This window comes from Oncorhynchus tshawytscha, linkage group LG02 (genome assembly GCF_018296145.1).
Source record: "Oncorhynchus tshawytscha isolate Ot180627B linkage group LG02, Otsh_v2.0, whole genome shotgun sequence".
Taxonomy (NCBI): Eukaryota; Metazoa; Chordata; class Actinopteri; order Salmoniformes; family Salmonidae; genus Oncorhynchus; species Oncorhynchus tshawytscha.
The window spans coordinates 39,422,710-39,443,715 of NC_056430.1; the positions used below are offsets into that span (position 1 = coordinate 39,422,710).

The 21,006-nt window shown below is 42.1% G+C and overlaps 1 protein-coding gene across 4 annotated transcripts; it reads right to left on the reverse strand.

Annotated features, from left to right (window-relative positions):
* Window positions 1–173: 173 nt before the first annotated feature.
* LOC112215653 (protein FAM219A) lies at window positions 174–20,995 on the reverse strand. 4 transcript variants are annotated; one of them, XM_024374874.2, is made up of 6 exons: window positions 20,478–20,995; window positions 16,314–16,413; window positions 7,315–7,417; window positions 6,382–6,465; window positions 5,060–5,135; window positions 174–3,022 (listed from the first exon to the last, which is right to left on the reverse strand). In XM_024374874.2, the coding sequence occupies exons 1-6, from the start codon at window positions 20,538–20,540 to the stop codon at window positions 2,864–2,866; spliced, it is 585 nt and encodes a 194-aa protein (XP_024230642.1). In that variant the 5' UTR covers window positions 20,541–20,995; the 3' UTR covers window positions 174–2,863. The 4 variants fall into 4 exon arrangements, with proteins under 4 accessions (XP_024230642.1, XP_024230659.1, XP_024230632.1 ...); XM_024374891.2 differs by having other exon boundaries at window positions 5,081–5,135; window positions 20,478–20,987; XM_024374864.2 differs by having other exon boundaries at window positions 16,314–16,416; window positions 20,478–20,984.
* Between the last annotated feature and the right edge of the window lie 11 nt (window positions 20,996–21,006).

Genomic DNA, 21,006 nt, shown 5'->3' on the forward strand with positions numbered 1-21,006 from the left:
AAGCCCTTGGTCATTGGGCTATCGCCTACAATTTGCTCTATTATAGGTTCTCAAACGTTACAAAAATAAACATCTGAGGACATTATTTTAAATCTGTTTTCTATCCAGCACCTGACCATTGGCTGTGCATATTTTTCCTTTTTCCAGACATCACATGGCGGTTGCACCACAACTTTTAATTCAGACCGTTGATATTTATTTGTAGACATGATACACTACACAGAACAATAACATTGTTACATACAGAAACTTTAATTGTTCACATCTTCATTAAAATCACAATGAGTGTCTGAATGATACCCCCCAAAAAAGCCTATGGGCAATATTTAACATCCGCAAAATGGCACTAAACTCACAATATTATGAGTACTGTAGAATTTCAGTGCAGTTTCACAGCTGTAAGTGCTGCCCTCGGTCTATGTTAAAATGTAGACCCCCCCCAAATAAATTAAAACAAATAAACAGGCAATAAATATATTCCAATACAATGCATTACTTAAGGCATACTCTACTTTAGACAACTCTGGGGTGAGAGTGAGTGTGATCAGAGAGTGTGAACTTGTGATCACAATGACAGGGGAAGCTAATGCTTAGCGCTCAGACAAAGCAGGGATACATTTCCATTGCTATTTGGATGATGCATCCTTGAATATAGACAAAGCATTTTTCCACTTCTTGCCTACTGAACAGTGTTCCCTGTTTCGCACCATCCTAAAACAGCAGGTATTTTCATTATTTTGGATTGACCCATTTGTGCTTGATTTGTGTGTATTCAAACTGGAGTCAATCCCTCATATCATTCATTGCACTACAGTGGAATGCACTGGATAACCAAGCACCCAAAGAAATACAGTAAATAACATATTTACCTCATCCATCCCTTGCTTTACATATAGCGCGCTATACACAGTCTTGGATCATTAGACATGAGGAGCAATTTCCAATTTGAAGCGTTCCATAGTGCATTCTGTGTGTGTGCGCCATGTGTACTCTGCCTGTGTGATTGCAGACTGTGTCAGTGGCAGTGAGAGAAGCACAACGTGGCGCTACAGCCTACTTCTGGAAGCACTATAGGAGGACATGGGCTGCTGTGTGTACAGGCTGACATTTTGCCCAACCACTATCATTCGTGTACTGGTAATATCCCTGCTCAGGAATTCAGAAGGACACATTCTCCATTTCAACTGGTATATTCATACAATATTTTAACACCATCTCATGTTAAATTATGGCTGTTATGCCCATGAAAGTGTTTTTTTTGGACACTATTATACAAATACATTGTTTTTTTAAATGGCCTTTTGGCACAGTTAAACTACAGTACCCACAACCACTGGGTGCCAGGACTAGGAAATGGTATTATAGTATGGCAGGTACAGTAATGGTTAGCACATGGTTGTTAGCACATTAATCCTATGGAGCATATTGGAAAATGTGCTTTCATACAACAGTTCAAAGCAATTTACACAACAAAATAAAAAAGATAAGATTAGAAGTACAATAGACAAGTGAAGACAGCATAGTGAAATCAACAATGAGTATACGTATAAGCAGGATGACCCAATATACAATTATATTGAGGGGTAACAAACCATTTAGTGTTACAGAAATATCCACTAAAATAAGTTATCATTTTCATGTGGACAGTAGTAGAATGGCACTAAATACACATTGGCTTCACCATACAGTATCAGACCTAGCCTGGTCCCAGATTAGTTTGTACCATCTTGCCAGCTCCTATGGTCATTGACATGCCAAACAATGTGCAAGACAGCACAAACAGATCTGGAACCAGGCTTTGTGACCTTTGAATCCCATATCTTTTCTCTAAGTTGCACTGCACAAGAAAATGACCAGATCTAATTGGCGCTAGGGTGAAGTCGCAGTAGACTGGTCCCAGATCGGTTTGTGCCGTCTTACCTTGACCATACTTCAGTTTGTCAAGAGAGCACCAGGCAGATCTGGGACCAGGCTAAGGATGCAGTGGGTCAAGTTGAGAGCCTAACCCCCCCCTCCCCAGTTACTGTATTGGTAAGGGTGTTTATCTAAGTGGCACAGTGAGCAACATGCAAAGCTGTTCTCAAGTCATATATCAAAGTTTTAAATAGGAATAGTTATTCTGATGTCTTTGTATGAGAATTCAAATATCATCATGTGAAACACGTATCACGACAACAGGAAGAGAGAGAAAATATGATCAGAAAAGATAGAGGAACGAGAAGACAGACTGCTGCAAATCCACTCAACTCAAAACTCACTTTGCATTTTAACTTGTGAGATGCCTGCTTTGGGAACATAAAATAAATATTCGGGATTCCTCTGTGTTCGTTGCTGTATCTCCTTAAATACTCTAAAAAGGTTTGATATTTGATTTTAGACACGTTACACACACTCAGACAGCTCTTCAATCAAATGTGTCCTTTTTCCACGCTCACAGTACATTCCCTGTTGATCCCTCCATACAGTAACAGCAACAAAGACTTTCAGGAGGTCAAAAAAAAGTTTCAGACGACATAATCCTCAAGTGACCATCTTCGAAACACTGCCATCTCACACAAGTTCAGCATTTGAGACCTTTCCATTGCCATCCATGTAATATTCCAAGATGAGACAAGGGAGAGCTGCTTCTGAATACTACTCAGACATAAAGACCCTATAACGTAACAGACAAACGTATGCACATGTCCTACCATAGGAGGAACCAGTTACTCTCAGTAAATTTGTTCTGCATTTTCACCCTTTTCAAATCCACACTAATTCCAATACACCTATTCTTCTGTCCCGTCCCCACAATCATTTAAACTCCTCCTCTTCCTTGTTGCTGCCCTGGTGGCAGGGGCGGGAGCATCTGTCATGGGAGGGGCTACTGGATGTGGCAGGCTGAGGAGGAGGTGGCTTGGCAGCACATGCAGGTGGGGTTGACTGATTTGGGAGGGATCAGATCCAGATCCTCGTCGTCAGGGATCTCGTCTAGCCGGTAACCGTCCTTCAGAAGCTGGATGTTGAGGTCCTGGTTGATCTGCTGCAGGGGACAGAGTGGACAAAACATGATCATTTCCCAATCGTAATACAGTGTGTTCGGAAAGTATTCAGACCCCTCGACTTTCTCCAAATGTTGTTACATTACAGTCCTACTCTGAAATGGATGACCATGTCCCCCCTCATTAATCTACACACAATACCCCATAAGGACAAAGCAAACAGGTTTTTAGAGATGTATTTAAAAAAAAAAAAAAATTTTTTTTTTTTTACATGTCACATTTACATAAGTAGAGCCTTTACTCAGTACTTTCTTGAAACACCTTTGGCAGCGATTACAGCTCAATTCTTCTTGGGCATGACGCTACAAGCTTGGCACAACTGTATTTGGGGCTCTGTCAGGTTGGAAGGGGAGCGTCACAGCACAGATTTTCAGGTCTCTCCAAAGATGTTCGATCGGGTTCAAGTCCAGGCTCTGGCTGGGCCACTCAAGGACATTGAGACTTGTCCCGAAGCCACTCCTCTGTTGTCTTGACTGTGTGCTTAGGGTCATTGTCCTGTTGGAAGGTAAACCGTCACCCCAGTCTGAGGTCCTGAGTGCTCTGGAGCAGGTTTTCATCAATGATCTCTCTGTACTTTGCTTCATTCATCTTTCCCTCAATCCTGACTAGTCTCCCAGTCCCTGCCGCTGAAAAACATCCCACAGGATGATGCTGCCACCCTGCTTCACCATAGGGATGGTGCCAGGTTTCCTCCAGACATGACGTTTAGCATTCAGGTCAAAGTGTTCAATCTTGGTTTAATCTGACCAGAGTATGTTGTTTCTCTTGGTCAGAGTTCTTTAGGTGCCTTTTGGCAAACTCCAAGCGGGCTGTCATGTACCTTTTAGGGAGGAGTGGCTTCCGTCTGGCCACTATCATAAAGGCCTGATTGGTGGAGTGCTACAGAGATGGATTTTCTTTCTTGAAGGATCTTCCATCTCCACAGAGGAACTCTGGAGCTCTATCAGTGACCATTGGGATCTTGGTCACCTCCATGACCAATGCCCTTCTCCCCCAATTGCTCAGTTTGGCCGGGTGGCCAACTCTCGGAAGAGTCTTGGTGGTTCCAAACTTCTTCCATTTAAGAATTATGGAGGCCACTGTGTTCCTGGGGACCTTCAATAATGCAGAAATGTGTTGGTACGATTCCCAAGATATGCTCCTTGACTCGGAGCTCTACGGGCAATTCCTTCGACCTCATGGCTTGGTTTTTGCTCTGACATGTACTGTCAACTGTGTGACCTTATATAGACAGGTGTGTGCCTTTCCAAATCATGTCCAATCAATTTAAATTTACCAAGTGGACTCCAATCAAGTTGTAGAAACATCAAGGATGATCAATGCAAACAGGAAGCACCTGAGCTCAATTTCAAGTCTCATAGCCAAGGGTCTGAATACTTGAGTAAAGTAGGTATCTGTTTTTTATTTGTAATAAATTTGCAAAAATGTCTAAAAACCTGTTTTCATTTTGTCATTATGGAGTATTGTGTGTACCCCCATTATGGGGTATTGTGTGTACCCCCATTATGGGGTATTGTGTGTATTGTATTATTTTATTTTTTCCCTTCATCAATTTTACGATAAGGCTGTAACGTAACAAAATGTGAAAAAAGTCAAGTGGTCTGAATACTTTCCGAATAGACTGTAATAAAGAGCCACACACGTTATTATTGATTTGAAATGTCACATTGTTTTAGGTAAAACATAAGCGAGTACAGAAATGCTATGGGTCGTGCTAGTGCTAGTCATTGTATAGTCGCAGACCTAACTCAAGTGAGACAAAAATAAAATGACTACTTGAACACATATAAACAAACACATGGATAGAAATGTATGGTGATGAAATGTATGGATAAATCACGACTGACTGAAACGCCAGTTATACATTTACAAAAGTGAATGGTGATCAGAAGAGAAACAAAATACAGGTTATAGGATAGAAGCTATGGGAATTGACATAAGCAGGGAAGTGACATGACAGGTTATGCAGTGCTTATGACAGCTTATGGTGACATTAGCTGTATGTAGTGCATAGATACCTGGTCCCTCAGACATCTCACCTCGGCTGAGGAGTATCCAGAAGAAGAGTATCTGGACATGTCAAAGTCATCATCACTGAAACAAGAAGAGATGGTTAGTCTGACACCTAGACCTCCCAAACACTAGGACGTAACACAAACATTGATAGGGACAGTAAAAAAAGTTAAATAAATAAAACAATATTGTGCTATGGAGCTTTCTAGCATTTCTAGATTTTAAAAAAAGGAAAGTGTAAACTCGTTTCGGGACACTTTTGAAAACATTGCTCAGCATTTCAGTGTGTTCCCTTCCAGAAAATGATTTATGAAACCAAAAACACAGTGTTATATTCTAGATCTCCAGGCATCTCCCTAGTAGATAATTAGGCACCATGAAGATCTGACATTTCAGCAGGATTGATTTATTCTAACAGAGACAACCAGCAGAGACAATCTGGAACGTTCCATTGATCCTGACTCCAGGAATGATTGGTCCTTTTCTTAATGAGGCTGAACTCTATCAGACATGCCCAAAGACAATAAACACACATGTACTTTCATACATGTGTTTTTTTGTGTGTGTGTTTTCAAGTAAGGGCACATGACATAATACAAAATTGTGTGTGTGTGTGTGACAGAGAACAACTATGGCAGTGCAATTGAGTGCAAGTGTGAGCGAGAGAGCATGACGTCATCGTTGTGATGGGTGCCAAAAAGCGCAAATCGGCAGATGAAGGTCATGGAAAAACAACACAGGGTACAGGACCCATGTATTTGTTCCAAATGGCACCCTTTTCCCTTCATAGTGCACTACTTTTGACCAGGGACCTAGTCAAAAGCAGAACACTATGAAGGGAAAAGGGTAGAAAAGGGTGCCATTTGGGACGCATCCCATCTGTATCACACGCTGGGCAGGACGCACTGAAGGAGGGAGGACACTGAGCCTCTTTTCCCGGCGGTCCAAATCCCAAACCCCCTAATCCGGCACCCTGGGAGAGGATTTTCCCTAAATTTGGGAATCGCTCTGCCTGCATGCCGAGAGAGGGAGGCTCGGAGCGGAGCTGTAACAGCCAACAGAGCAGTTACATTTTTCCTGCTTACCCCGAGTCGGATCACCCTTTTCTGGTATGTGCTACTCTTTCAGCCTGTATTGAATAGTAGAAGTAGTTAGTCCCCTATGCACTGTGACTGAGCTTTGAAAAGCTGAAGGCGGAGGTCTGGAACAAGTCTGTTGGAAGCCAGTGTCAGAGAGAAAGAGAGTAGACATCGGCAAGATGTGAGATGGATATCTTCTTCTCACCCTTTTGAAATCCCATTCAGAGAAATATTAAATTCACTGTTACCTGTCTGTATCCAGCGCTACCAGGGGCTTCTCATCTGGGCTGGTCTGGTCTAAAGAGGAGTAGCCTTTGTTTGGCACCACCAACCTAAAGGAAAGTAGAAGAAAAGACAAAACGTGTGTGAAAATGTCATGGGGATCCTCAAAGTAACATTTTCAAGTTTTCAATAAAAAGGGCAATATATCCCAAAATCGTAAACTTGAATGTTAGGTCAGTTCCAGTTATGTGGCGCCAAAATGAAGATATTCTGGTTCCTGGGTTTCTCCTCCGATCTCTTGAATGCAACAGATCTGTGGCTAAATCTGGGCCAAATCTGGGATATCATAAAATGGCACGAACCAGCCTCCTCCTCAGCAGCAGCTGTTAGTCACAGCAGGGGTTAGTATTCTCCTAGCCTGGTTAGAGCGCTTTTGGCTAAATCGCCATCCTCCAATCTAATGGGTGCTGCCCATAATCTGGGGCTCTGGGTGTAGGGGGAGCTGCTTTCACATCTCTGCTAATCCACCGAGGGACTAGGATTACAGACAAAGGGAAGGGCACCTGTTAGTGGGTTTGACTGAACCAGGCCCATACGCTTATCAACTAGAGTGAGTCTGAATTTAGCATTCACACAGACTAATTTCTAAAGTCCCTGTTTAGTTATGAATGGTTTATATTTTGAGTTTTAAAAATGTTAATATGTTATTGTGTATTTCTGATAACATCTACCATAAAGTCTTAAATGTTTTCTAAGACCCCTTTTCCATCTGTTCACCCAGAAATCAAAGCCTTTACCTATGGCTAAATTTTAAAGACGGAAAATACAGACTCCGCTTTCATTTGACACCCAATTTGATATGACCTATTAAGTTCACGTTGGTGCTCATTGGTCCTTTTCCATGGAAATGCCACAAAATAATAACATGGTGAGGAAACCATAAAGTTTGAGCTTGTTACCGTGTTCTGGCCATGACGTTGTTCTTCTTGGGTTGCTGGTTGACGGGGCTACCCACGGTGCCATTTTTTACTGATACCTTCCTGGCCAGCTCTCTCTGTTTCTCTGCCAATCACAGGAGATATCATCATAGTTAGAGACAATTAACAAACAAGGCAACAGTAAACATGTAGTCCCCCATGGATGATGCAGCGCCCAACCTTGGGCCAATTGAGACAGCGCGCGTGACTAACAAATTTCAGCTAATTACTTCAGCCCCCGCCTTGGGCCAATCAGTATAATTTTAGCAAATTCTGGATCTCTACTGCAAGACGCGTCATTCACCTAGGTTTCTTCAAAATCGGACCAGGGCTGTCTAAGATATCACGTGTCACTAACATATGAACGAACAAAAAGAGAGAGCTCCAAAGTCCCCTCTCCGATTTCATAGTGAGCGACAATGAGGGAAAGTGTCACCCCCTCCATCCCCATTGTCTACCTGAAAATGACTAAAAACAAAATGTTAGTAGGCAACTGTACTGCAACACTGGTTGTGCTGACATATGGAACACTGTGGTCATTTATAACTCATAGCCCTACTGGAGGGGCATGTGGGGTTTATAATGTAAACTTTGGGCTTGACTTTTATGGGACTTCCACACTGTCGTCTGTGTGATTGGAATTCCTCTGCGGTCCAGTAGTGAATAAGCAGGCTGCCAAGACAATGATTGTGATGCAAAGCTTAATTAACATCAACATGACACTTCATTTATTTAATCTCTAAAGCACAGTGCTGCTGACCAACTAAGTACATGAGAGGGAGATAGGGTTATGGGATTGGAAGCGGTGACCTCAAAGCCCTTTCAAAGTTCCTGCCCTGGGTTACGTTGAGTAACTTCAGCCTGTTACTGCTAGCAAGGGCAGAATGGCTATTGGGTATTGGCTTTAGGCAATATACCCCAAACGACCACAGAAATGCTCAGGGAGATCAAACACACTAAAGCTTTATTAGGCTTTATTGTGGAAACCATTTAATACAGTGCATTCGGAAAGTATTGAGACCCCTTGACCTTGTCTACATTTTGTTAGGTTACAGCCTTATTCTAAAATGTATTACATTATTTTTCTCACCAATCTACACACAATTCCCCAAAATGACAAAGTGAAAGTACGTTTAGACATTTATGCAAATTCATTTAAAAAAATAAAATAAACATTATTTACATAATTATTCTGTGTCACAGGAAGGCCCCAAAAAATTGTCAAAGACGCCAGTCATCCAAGTCATAGACTGTTCTCTGTGCTACCACACGGAAAGCGGTATCGGAGCGCCAAGTCTAGGTCCAAAAGGCTCCTTAACAGCTTCTAACCTCAAGACATAACACTGCTAAACAAATTTATCAAATGGCCACTTGGACGATTTACATTGACACTCCACTCCCCCCTTGTTTTTACACTGCTGTTACTTGCTGTTTTATCTATGCATAGTCACTTTACCCCTACCTACATGTACAAATTACCTCAACTAACCTGTACCCCCGCTAGAGTTGCAAAGGGTCGGAAAATTTCCGGTAAATTTCCCAGAAATGTTCCATGGGAAGTTAAGCCCGGGAATTTTGCTTAAATTCATTTTTAAAAAGTTAGCTTATAACAGTGAACCTTTGTGGGATACACAAGGCAATTCTAGGTCTTGTGGCATATTTTGGTTAACCTATCCCAAATTCAATGGAATTACAAGCCTTTGCATGCACAGTGCATTCTTCCATCACATGTGCAGCCACAAAATAAGATGATCTTGCACACTAATGAGATGCTATTGAGCCCACACTACTACACTGTCTGAGCCAAGGACTATATGCTTTCTGGTATGTTTTGATTACAATACTGGGTGGGGTGAATATATTTAATATGACATGCATGATTTTTTGTTTACTAGTAAATAGTAGCCTAGAGCAGAGTGTGTTTAAATCATTTATAACTTGTTAATTTCGGCTAGTTAGTTTTTTTCTACCATGTGGGTTTTAGCTTGCTTGAGCCTGCTAACTAAGGAGTGTTAATTCACCTGTTTCCATACATGTTTCATTTTAAAACATTTATCTTACAAAAGGGGTTATTTAATCTAACTGCTTAACTATTTATCTGGAAATGGAATTGTAATTGTTTGTTTTTTTTACTCATTTTCTTCTAATCTTTACACAAAAATGCCATGGGCACTATCTGATGTGTGGAGAATTTTCACTGCAGCCAATGTAGAAGGAAAAGCTGTGTACATTTGCAAATACTGTGCCAAATTATATGTTGGACCACAGAAGGTATTTGCACTGGTGACAGACAATGCTGCGAATATGAAGGCTGCTTGGTCTAAAGTGGAGGAGTCGTATCCTCACATCACACCCATTGGCAGTGCTGCTCATGCACTGAATCTGCTCCTCAAGGTTATCATGGCACTGAAAACAATGGATACACACTACAAGCGAGGCAAGGAAATGGTTAGGTATGTGAAGGGTCATCAAGTTATAGCAGCAATCGACCTCACCAAGCAAAGTGAGAAGAATAAGAGCACCACATTGAAGCTGCCCAGCAACACCCATTGGGGCGGTGTTGTCGTAATGTTTGCCAGTCTCCTGGTGGGGAAGGAGTCTCTCCAAGAAATGGCCATATCACAGTCTACCGATATGGACAGCCCCATCAAGAGGATCCTCCTGGATGATGCATTTTGGGAGAGAGTGGTAAGCAACCTAAAACCTTTGGCAGTAGACATTGCACAGATTGAGGGAGACGATGCCATCCTGTCTGATGTTCAGACACTGCTTGTAAGAGAAGAAATCCGTACTGCCCTGCCCACTTCACTGTTGCTCCAAGCAGAGGAAACTGCAATTCTGAAATGCATTAAAAAGCGTAAAGACTTCTGTCTGAAGCCCATACATGCCGCAGCATACATGTTGGACCCCAAGTATGTTGGCAAGAGCATCCTGTCTGGTGCAGAGATCAACAAGGCCTATGGTGTCATCACTATCGTGTCTCGCCACCTTGGCCTGGATGAGGGCAAGGTTCTTGGCAGTCTGGCAAAGTACACTTCCATGCAAGGGCATAGGGATGGAGATGCTAGTTGTGCCAACATATTTCATTAGCCACCTGGCGGAAGGGACTTCGGGGATCTGAGGCTCTTTCCCCTGTTGCCTCCATCATACTCCAAATCCAACCAACATCAGCCGCCTCAGAGCACAACTGGCCCATGTTCGGCAACACACACACTAAAGCACACAACAGGCTGACCAATACAAGGGTTGAACAGTTGGTGGCCATCTGTGCAAATTTGAGGCTTTTTGAGCCTGACAACGAGCCATCCTCAACAAAGTTGGAAAGTGACAGTAAAGATGAGCCCTCAGAGTCGGATGTTCAAGAGGTGGACATTGAGGAGGTCCAGTGAGAAGACATGGAAGCCTGAGAGGAAGACAACCAAAGCTTTAGTTCCTAAATTCATTTTACAGATGTACAGTTGAAGTCGAAAGTTTACATACACCTTAGCCAAATACCTTAAACTCAGTTTCACAATTCCTGACATTTAATCCTAGCAAAAATTCCCTGTCTTAGGTCAGTTAGGATCACCACTTTATTTTATAAATGTGAAATGTCAGAATAATAGTGGAGAGAATTATTTATTTCAGCTGTTATTTCTTTCATCACATTCCCTGTGGGTCAGAAGTTTACATACAACTCAATTAGTATTGCTTTTAAATTTTTAAATGCGTCAAATGTTGCAGGTAGCCTTCCACAAGCTTCCCACAATAAGTTGGGTGAATTTTGGCCCATTCCTCCTGACAGAGCTGGTGTAACTGAGGTTTGTAGGCCTCCTTGCTCGCACACGCTTTTTCAGTTCTGCCCACAAATTATCTATAGAATTGAGGTCAGGGCTTTGTGATGGCGACTCCAATACCTTGACTTTGTTGTCCTTAAGCCATTTTGCCACAACTTTGGAAGTATGCTTGGGGTCATTGTCCATTTGGAAGACCCATTTGTAACCAAGATTTAACTTCTTGACTGATATCTTGAGATGTTGCTTCAATATATCCACATAATTTTCCATCCTCATGATGCCATCTGTTTTGTGAAGTGCACCAGTCCCTCCTGCAGCAAAGCACCCCCACAACATGATGCTGCCACCCCCGTGCTTCATGGATGGGATGGTGTTCTTTGGCTTGCAAGCCTCCCCCTTTTCCTCCAAACATAACGATGGTCATTATGGCCAAACAGTTCTATTTGTTTCATCAGACCAGAGGACATTTCTCCAAAAAGTATGATCTTTGTCCCCATGTGCAGTTGCAAACCATAGTTTGGCTTTTTTATGGCGGTTTTGGAGCAGTGGCTTCTTCCTTGCTAAGCGGCCTTTCAGGTTATGTCGATATAGGACTAATTTTTCTGTATATATAAATACTTTTGTACCCGTTTCCTCCAGCATCTTCACAAGGTCCTTTGCTGTTGTTCTGGCGTTGATTTGCCCTTTTCGCACCAAAGTGCGTTCATCTCTAGGAGACAGAACACGTCTCCTTCCTGTGCGGTATGACGGCTGCGTGGTCCCATGGTGTTTATGCTTGCGTACTATTGTTTGTACAGATGAACGTGGTACCTTCAGGCGTTCGGAAATTGCTCCCAAGGATGAACCAGACTTGTGGAGGTCTACAATTTGGAGGTATTGGCTGATTCCTTTTGATTTTCCCATGATATCAAGCAAAAAGGCACTGAGTTTGAAGGTATGCCTTGAAATACACCCACAGGTACACCTTCAATGAACTCAAATTAGGTCAATTAGCCAATCAGAAACATCGAAAGTCATGACATTTTCTGGAATTTTCCAAGCTGTTTAAAGGCAGTCAACTTAGTGTATGTAACCTTCTGACCCACCGGAATTGTGATACAGTGAATTATAAGTGAAATAATCTGTCTGTAAACAATTGTTGGAAAAATGACTTGTGTCATGCACAAAGTAGATGTCCTAACAGACTTACCTAACAGTGGTTGAAAAACGAGTGTTAATGATTCCAACCTAAGTGTATGTAAACTTCCAACTGTAGGTCAAATAGCGGAGAGGCATTGAGTCGCTTTATCTGTTTTTTGAGACCAGGTTTGCTGTTTATTTGAGCAATATGAGATGGAAGGAAGTTCTATGCAATTAGGTCTCTATATAATACTGTACGCTATCTTGAATTGGTTTTGAATTTGGGGACTGTGAAAAGACCCCTGGTGACACGTCTGGAGGGATAAGTGTTTGTCAGAGCTGTGTGTAAATTGACTTGCAAAGAATTTGGGGTTTTCAACACATGGTTTCTTTTAAAAAAGAAGAAGTGATGCAGTCAGTCTCTCCTCAACTCCTAGCCAAGAGAGACTGGCATGTATAGTACTTATATCAGCCGTCTGATTACAATTAAGAGCAAAACATGCCACTCTGTTCTGGGCCAGCTGCTGCTTAACGAGGTCTTTCCTTGCAGTACTGGACAACACGACTGGAAAATAATCAAGATTAGACAAAACTAGTGCCTACAGAACTTGTTTTTTTGGAGTGTGGTGTCAAAAAAGCAGAGCATCTCTTTATTACCGACAGACCACTCCCCATCTTTGCAACCGTTGAATCTATATGTTTTGACCATGACAGTTTACAATCTAAAGTAACGCCAAATCATTTAGTCCCCTCAAATTTGTTCAACAGCCACACCATTCATTACCACATTCAGCTGAGGTCTAGAACTTAAGGAATCATTTGTACCAAATACAATGCTTTTAGTTTTAGAGATGCTCAGGACCAGTTTATTTCTGGCCACCCATTCCAAAACAGACTGCAATTCTTTGTTAAGTGTTTCAGTGACTTCATTACTGCGGTACAGCTTGCCGTGCGTCTTATGGCTTGGGGGCTGAAGCTGTTAAGAAGCATTTTGGACCTAGACTTGGCGCTCCGGTACTGCTTGCCGTGCGGTAAGGGCTTGTAAGTAACCATTTCACGGTATTCGGCGCCAGTGACAAATAAATCTGATTTGATTCAGACCCTTTGCTATGAGTAGTGGTGGAAAAAGTACCCAAATGTCATAAAGTAAAAGCATAGATACCTCAATAGAGAAGGTAAAAGTTACACAGTAAAATACTACTTGAGTAAAAGTCAAAGTATTTAGTTCTAAACATACTTCAGTATCAAAAGTAAATGTAATTGATAAAATATACTTAAGTGTCAATCATTTCAAATTCCTTATATTAAGCAAAGCAGACGGCACCATTTTCTTGTTTTTAAAATATACAGATAGCCAGGGGCACACTTCAGCAAACAGATATCATTTTAAAACAATGCATTTGTGTTTAGTGAGTCTGCCAGATCAGAGGCAGTAGGGATGACCACGTGTTCTCTTGATAAATGCGTGAATTGGAATATGTTCCTGTCCTGCTAAGCATTCAAAATATAACGAGTACTTTTGGGTGTCTATGAAAATGTAGGAAGTAAAAATAAAATTTTCTTTAGGAATGTAGTGAAGTAAAAGTAGTCAAAAATATAAAAAGTAGGCCTCCCGGGTGGCGCAGTGGTCTAGGGCACTACATCGCAGTGCTAGCTGTGCCACCAAAGACTCTGGGTTCGCGCCCAGGCTCTGTCGCAGCCGGCCGCAACCGGGATATCCGTGGGGCGACGGACAATTGGCATAGTGTCGTTCAGGTTGGGAGGGTTTGGCCGGTAGGGATATCCTCGTCTCACCGCACACTAGCGACTCCTGTGGCGGGCTGGGCGCAGTGCACGCTAACCAGGTCGCCAGGTGCACAGCGTTTCCTCCGACACATTGGTGCGGCTGGCTTCCGGGTTGGATGCGCGGCTTGTTAAGAAGCAGTGCGGCTTGGTTGGGTTGTGTTTCGGAGGACGCATGGCTTTCCAGCCCGTACGGGAGTTGTAGCGATGAGACAAGATAGTAACTACAAACAAATTGCATACCATGAAATTGGGGAGAAAAGGGGGTAAAATTCTAAAAAATATTTAAAAAAAAAAATATATATATATATATATAAATATAGTAAAGATACCCCCCAAAAAAACAACTTAAGTAGAAATACTTGAAAGTACTACTTAAGTACTTTACGCCACTGGCTATGAGACTCGAAATTGAGCACAGATGTATCCTGTTTCCATTGATCATCCTTAAGATGTTTCTACAACTTGGAGTCCACATGCTGTAAATTGATTGGACATGATTTGAAAAGGCACACCTGTGTGTGAATTTGAATAGTTGAAAGTGCATGTCAGAGCAAAAACCAAGCCATGAGGTCAAAGGAATTGTCCATAGAGCTCAGAGACAGGATTGTGTTGAGGCACAGATCTGGGGATCTGCAGCATTGAAGGTAAGGTCCCAAAGAACACAGTAGCCTCCTCCATCATTCTTAAATGTAAGAAGTTTGGAACCAAGAACTCAATGGTCACGCTGACAAGAGTTCCTCTATGGAGATGGGAGAACCTTCCAGAAGGACAACCATCTCTGCAGCACTCCACCAATCAGGCCTTAGTAGAGTGGCCAGATGGAATTCAACCCTCATTGAAATGCACATGACAGCTTACTTGGAGTTTGCCAAAAGGCACCTGAAGGACTCTAACCATGAGAAAAAGATTCTCTGGTCTGATAAAACCAAGATGGAACTCTTTGGCCTGAATGCCAAGTCTGGAGGAAACCTTGAACCATCCCTACGGTGAAGCATGGTGTTGGCAGCATCATGCGGTGGGGATGTTTTTCAGCGGCAGCGACTGGGAGACTAGTCATGATCGAGGGAAAGATGACTGGAGGAAAGTACAGAGTGATCCTTGATGAAAACGACCCTAAGCCCACAGCTCACCAGGAGAGCCTTGGGGACAAGTCTCTGAATGTCCTTGAGTGGCCCAGCCAGAGTCCGGAATTGAATCTGATCAAACATCTTTGGAGAGACCTGAAAATAGATATGCAGTGATGCTCCCCATCCAACCTGGCAGAGCTTAGGAGGACCTGCAGAGAAGAATGGAAGAAACTCCCCAAATACAGGTGTGCCAAGCTTGTAGCGTCATACCCAAGAAGACTCGGGGCTGTAATCGCTGCCAAAGGTGCTTCAACAAAGTACTCAGTAAAGGGTCTGAATACTTATGTAAATGTGATATTTCACAGTTTTATTTGTAAGAAATTTGCAAAAATGTCTAAAAACTTGTTTTTGCTTTGTCATTGTGGGGTAGTTTGAGTAGATTGATGAGGAGAAAAAACAATTTAATCAACTTTAGAATAAGGCTGTAACATAACTAAATGTAGAAGTCCAGGGGTCTGAATACTTTCCGAATGCACTGTATCTTGGTTATGACTTTCAGTCAGTAACTCAAACCTATTTTGATAGCTCTAGGCCTATGTCAATATATTTTTTTTTAGCAAAACATGGTAAAGGAGTAATGTTACAAAGATGCATGCCAAAGAAGAATCATCACTTTGGTGCATCTGACTGAACCTGCCTTTCTGCATGTCGCTGTGCTATAAGCCTATCATAAATATTTATTGTGCTTACGCAAAGAACACAGCATTGCTCCAAAAATGGATGAACTACTGAATGAGAATAACACCGTTGACTCATTAATACATTCTGTCTGGTGGATATGTGGTGTAGGGATGTTATATGATGTACTGTTTTATCTTTAGCTCATTTAGTACAAACATAGTTCACCGTTTTATCTTTTGTTTTAGATCTAATGTGGGTGCTTTGATGTCTTTGGACCCCAGGACGAGGCAGCAGCTAATGGGGATCCCTAATAAATACATTAACCAATTGCTATAGCTGATTCACTCAGTTTGATAGCATGCCATCAATTTATGCATTTGCTCAAATGCCACAGCTGGTGGTTGTATGTTGTTATATATTGACTGACAGACTGAATGAATGATTTAATCATTTATAGACAGAGAGATGGTCTTATTGAAGGCCACCGTGTGTTAGTAGAACACAGACACATTGATGTACAGAAAATGAGTGGAGATCCTATTATAAGGCTCACCTATTTTCACTTGCAGTGGGGAGGGCTTGTAGTTCATGGCCACCGTTTCCCCTTCTCTAGTATCGGAGTCGGCCTCGGAGGTGGAGGATGCTGCTGGGTCCTGCTGCAGAAAAAAAAAGATGATTAGCTTTCCCAGGTTTGATATTGTCATTTTCTATCAGATGTGTTAAACTTTTTCCCCCCACCTTTATTTAACCAGGTAGGCCAACTGAGAATACGTTCTCATTTACAACTGCAACCTGGCCAAGATACTGCAAAGCAGTGTGACAAAAAAATAACAGAGTTACACATGGGATAAACTAAAGTACAGTCAACTTTCAAGATTCACTGTGGTTGTTTTACATTTGACCTCTGGCACAAATCAGCTTCAATAAGCGACAGTCGTATTTTCAATTCCAAAACAGGCAGACTTCAGCTTAACTTCACAACCGGTGAAAAGATTTGTTTTATTTGACCATGCCCAAAAGGCCTTTTCCGGCCCCTTGAGCACCCTCTTCCCCTCATCTATGGCGTTCTACTTATATTTTACTGTTTAGTTAGCCTCTGCTTCCAGGCTTCGCTCATGTAAGGTGAAAGCCTGTGACAGACTACTGTTAAGTATGTGCCTGCTTGTGACTCTATGCTTGGCCAGTTTCCACTGCCAGAGCATTCTACTTGTGAGACTGGGCTGGGAGTGGGCCAGTGAGGATGTCTGTGAGTGACGTCACTCGGGGGCCGTGGGAGAACAGAGGGGGTTCCTATTGGACGGGAGTGTGTCCCAAATGGAACCCTACGTAGTGCACTACTTTTGACCAGGCTCTGGTCACAAGTAGTGCACTATAAAGGTAAAAGGGTGCCGTTTGGGACGCAACCAAGAGCTGCTGGATGGTGGAAGGTCTGGCTGGCTGGTCTGCCTACTCCATTGACAGAGCCCTGCATTATGTTCACCACAAGCCTGTCACAGCCAGCAAAGTAGGCCGGAGCAGAGATCCCACAAGGGCAGCCTGAAAGAACACTGCATTCTCTCCAGGGAACTGCCTGGCTGCCGTGGTGAAACAACAGACCACTAACAAGCAGTACAGCAGGCAGAGCATGAAACTACTATACAGCACCTAGTGAACATATCCAGTATAGAGTCCCTCTCTTGCAGTTTACCCATTCTGCTGACTTCAATTTTATAAGCATAATTGATTACATTTAAGCACGTACTGTGTAGTCTACACTGTAGACAGACCTAAGTGTCATTACGTAATAGCCTATATTTATATTTGTAATTTAGCAGACACTCATCCAGAGCCACTAACACACACACACTTATTTCACTCCCAGAACAAGTGTTAAATAACAGACTCAGAGCTTTTCCCCCTGTCTAGTACAATTCATACCAGCACTGGACACAAACAGCTTCATCCGGTGAAATATTGTTCATTATGCTGAACGAATTAATCAAAAGTGACAACGTGGTGCTAACAGAGCACAGGGACATGGGAAAGTACAACAATGAGCTATTCCCACTGTAACAGCCTGCAAACATCAGGCTATTTTTGTTCTGCGACAAAGACCCATTATTTTCTTTATGAGGTTTTCCAAACACCAGCTTCTCCTTCTACCCATTCAGTGTCACACCTTAGCTTACACAATAGAGCTCTGAGCAGCTGGAGAAAAAATAAATAATATTTAAGTTATCTCCACTCACAATAGATGAAGTGTGGATGATGTATCAAGTTATGGAATTATGTTTTCCTTGAAGTCTTTAATCTAGTATGGATGCATGTAGAAGGTGCATCTGTTTTTGTGTGCGTTTTGATGAAGTGAGCTCTCACTGTGCAGAAGGTGAGGGATACATGTTAGAGGTCATACGACATATCATCAACACACACTGATACATCTTCTATATGCATCCATGCTTGATGAAAGACCTCAAGGAGATCATACCATACACCAGTTAAACCAGGTGTGATTCCATTCCCTGTTCTGGTCAGCTATGACCTCCTGAGCTAACAGCAGTGGTGGAAAAAGTATCCAATAGTCATAATTGAGTAAAAGTAAAGATACCTTAATAGAAAATGACTCAAGTAAAAGTCACCCAGGTAAATCCTACTTAAGTATATTTAAAACCAAATAGACTTTTACTCAAGTATAAAAAGTAAATGTAATTGATGAAATATACTTAAGTATCAATCATTTCAAATTCCTTATATTAAGCAAACCAGACAGCACCATTTTGTTTTTATTTATTTATTTATTTTATTTACGGATAGTCAGGGGCAAGCGCAAACACCCAGACATCATTTACAAATGAAACATGTGTTTAGTGAGTCTGCTAGATCAGAGGCAGTAGGGATGACCAGGGATGTTCTCTTGATAAGTGTGCAAATTAGAATATTTTCCTGTCCTGCTAAGCATTCAAAATGTAACGAGTACTTTTGGGTGTCAGGCAAAATGTATGGAGTAAAAAGAATATACTTTTCTTTAGGAATGTAGTGAAGTAAAAGTGTTGGCAGAAAAATTCCAGGTCCCATCAGTTAAATTGGATGTGGCATTTGGCTTAAATACATGTCACCCTTCTATAGTGCTGTTTAAGTTAAAGGGAGTGTTGGCACAACCCAACTCAAACCGTAGCCTAATTCTACAAAGGACAGCCTGTTTTATTAATTTGAAGTCAATTTCAGAACATTTGAGAGGCAGTTGTCAAGTTGATTCATTTGCTTTACCATTCACAAAGAACTGATTAGCATGAGAATGCACAGAGCTCTCTGTGCAACAGAACAGCTGGCTCTTTGACTCTCTGATATGGATTGAATAAGGATAGACTACAAGTTGTCACTGCGGTCTACGTAGACCTAACAGACCTAGCCATTGGATTTTCTTCAAGTAAATCAGGCTAGAAGTTGAAACCAATACCAGCAATCTGAAGAAAAATATATATTTTTTAATCACTGACAGCAGTAGTACGTTGAAGTCTTATTACAAAAACAGGCTTGAGGAAAGGTGAATGTCAATGTTGAGAATTTAAAAGAAGTAGGCTGAGAGAAGAAAATAATGGCAATGATGGAACTCTACCATTCGTTTATGACCAACACACACAAATACATTAAGGCGTAACCAGATAAAAGCATTAAATCCATGCCAGCATTAGCAGACGTGAGAAACAAGAGAACATGGACTGTGAATCAAATCGATATGTTGAAGAGACGCGAGACAGGCCTAAATTATTCTCTCTGATTTTGTGTGGGGGGCACCTTATAATATCAAGGAAGCCCCCACAGTGTAATAGCACTGTATCTTTTTCACATTCAAAGTATTTTCTATCCAATGCACCTTGAAAGAGAATATATAAAACCAGCAGACACTAGGCCTTCCATGGAATGAATTTGACACCCCGGCTGTTGAGGAAATTAAGGGACCTAACCACAGTGTATGGGGCACTAAACACACTGAATGGTGAAAACCCATGAAGAAACAATGAAGGACACTGAAAGACCTAGTTGTGGTGGTGAACCTATACTCATCCTGCACTGACAGGCACCTGCAGTCCCTGTTGAGACTCAAGAGGTACAGAAAGGTCCTTCCTGAAACACCATGCATATATCGAAGCCAGAATGCACAAATTAAAAGTGAACTGACAGTGTCCAGACCAGTGTGAATGTATACAGTGCAAGTGCGAATGTTAATCTGTATCTAGAGTTAAGCCTATCAGTGGTAGGGTACTGTAATTCTCTACTCCAGACGAACCTACCATCTCGGGCTATGCATCAGCTGAGGCTGGGACTGAGGCTGCCGGGCTGGGGCTAGGCATCAGCTGGAGACAGCGCATATTCACCCAGCCAACAGTCGTCATATCGAAGCGAGCTCTACTTCCCCCTCCCCAATTCCCAAGAAATAACACGTCACCAGTTTGGTTAGAAACTAATCGCGGTGGCAATGACGGCCAGACGATGTCCATCCAATAAAATGTTTTCGGTCAGAAGAAATGCTTAGGAAGACTCAAACATAATTGTCAAACGGGAACCCACCCACCCCCACCCCAAGCAAACAACACCAGGCAGTCGCTAACCAGCTGTCTGACAAGGATTTTCGACAAACACACCCGTACACGCATTTACATTCTAGTATGGGCTTAATTTCAAGGTAATTTGAACTCAAATGAAGCTAGCAATAAACTAAACAAGACATGGCACTTACCAAGGGCTGCGTCTCCGTAACTGGGGGTACTTGGAACCTATCAATTTCTTCTTCCTTCATCATTTTCGACGATTGGTGTTAGCTAGCTACACCGCCAAACCGATGTAAGATCTTAATACTTGTAAGCACAAAAATACTCGACTTATTCCTTAGGTTGTCGCATAAACGATCTGTTATTTTTGTGTGATTCACGTTTGTTTTCTGCCTCTAGTCTGTCAGTAAGGCATGGTCAGATCTGGTGACTCAACCAAAACAGACAGAGCTACGTCGGTCCTAGTGATCTGTCATTCGCGAACAAACGGCTCTTTTTTGAATGTATCTTTTTGGTGAACGTCGGGAACATAATGGAATCGGTGAAAGAGCCGTACATTTGGCTCCCTGATTTGCATACTGCTTTTTGACCTCAAAACAACGCTTTTCTGCGGATAAGTTACAAAATAATTATCTAAAGAGAGTGAATCCTCACTGCAAAAACAATAAATAATGGGGAGAACGCGTCAATCTGGTCCACGCCGTCTTGGAGCCAAAT

Coding starts and splice junctions, on each gene's coding strand:
- LOC112215653 (XM_024374864.2), bottom strand. CDS start 20,540: ATGATGAAGGAAGAAGAAATTGATAGGTTCCAAGTACCCCCAGTTACG. Junction 16,417..20,477: donor TTACGGAGACGCAGCCCTTG/GTAAGTGCCATG, acceptor TTTTTTCTGCAG/CAGGACCCAGCAGCATCCTC. Junction 6,466..7,314: donor AACGTCATGGCCAGAACACG/GTAACAAGCTCA, acceptor ACTTTCCTTTAG/GTTGGTGGTGCCAAACAAAG.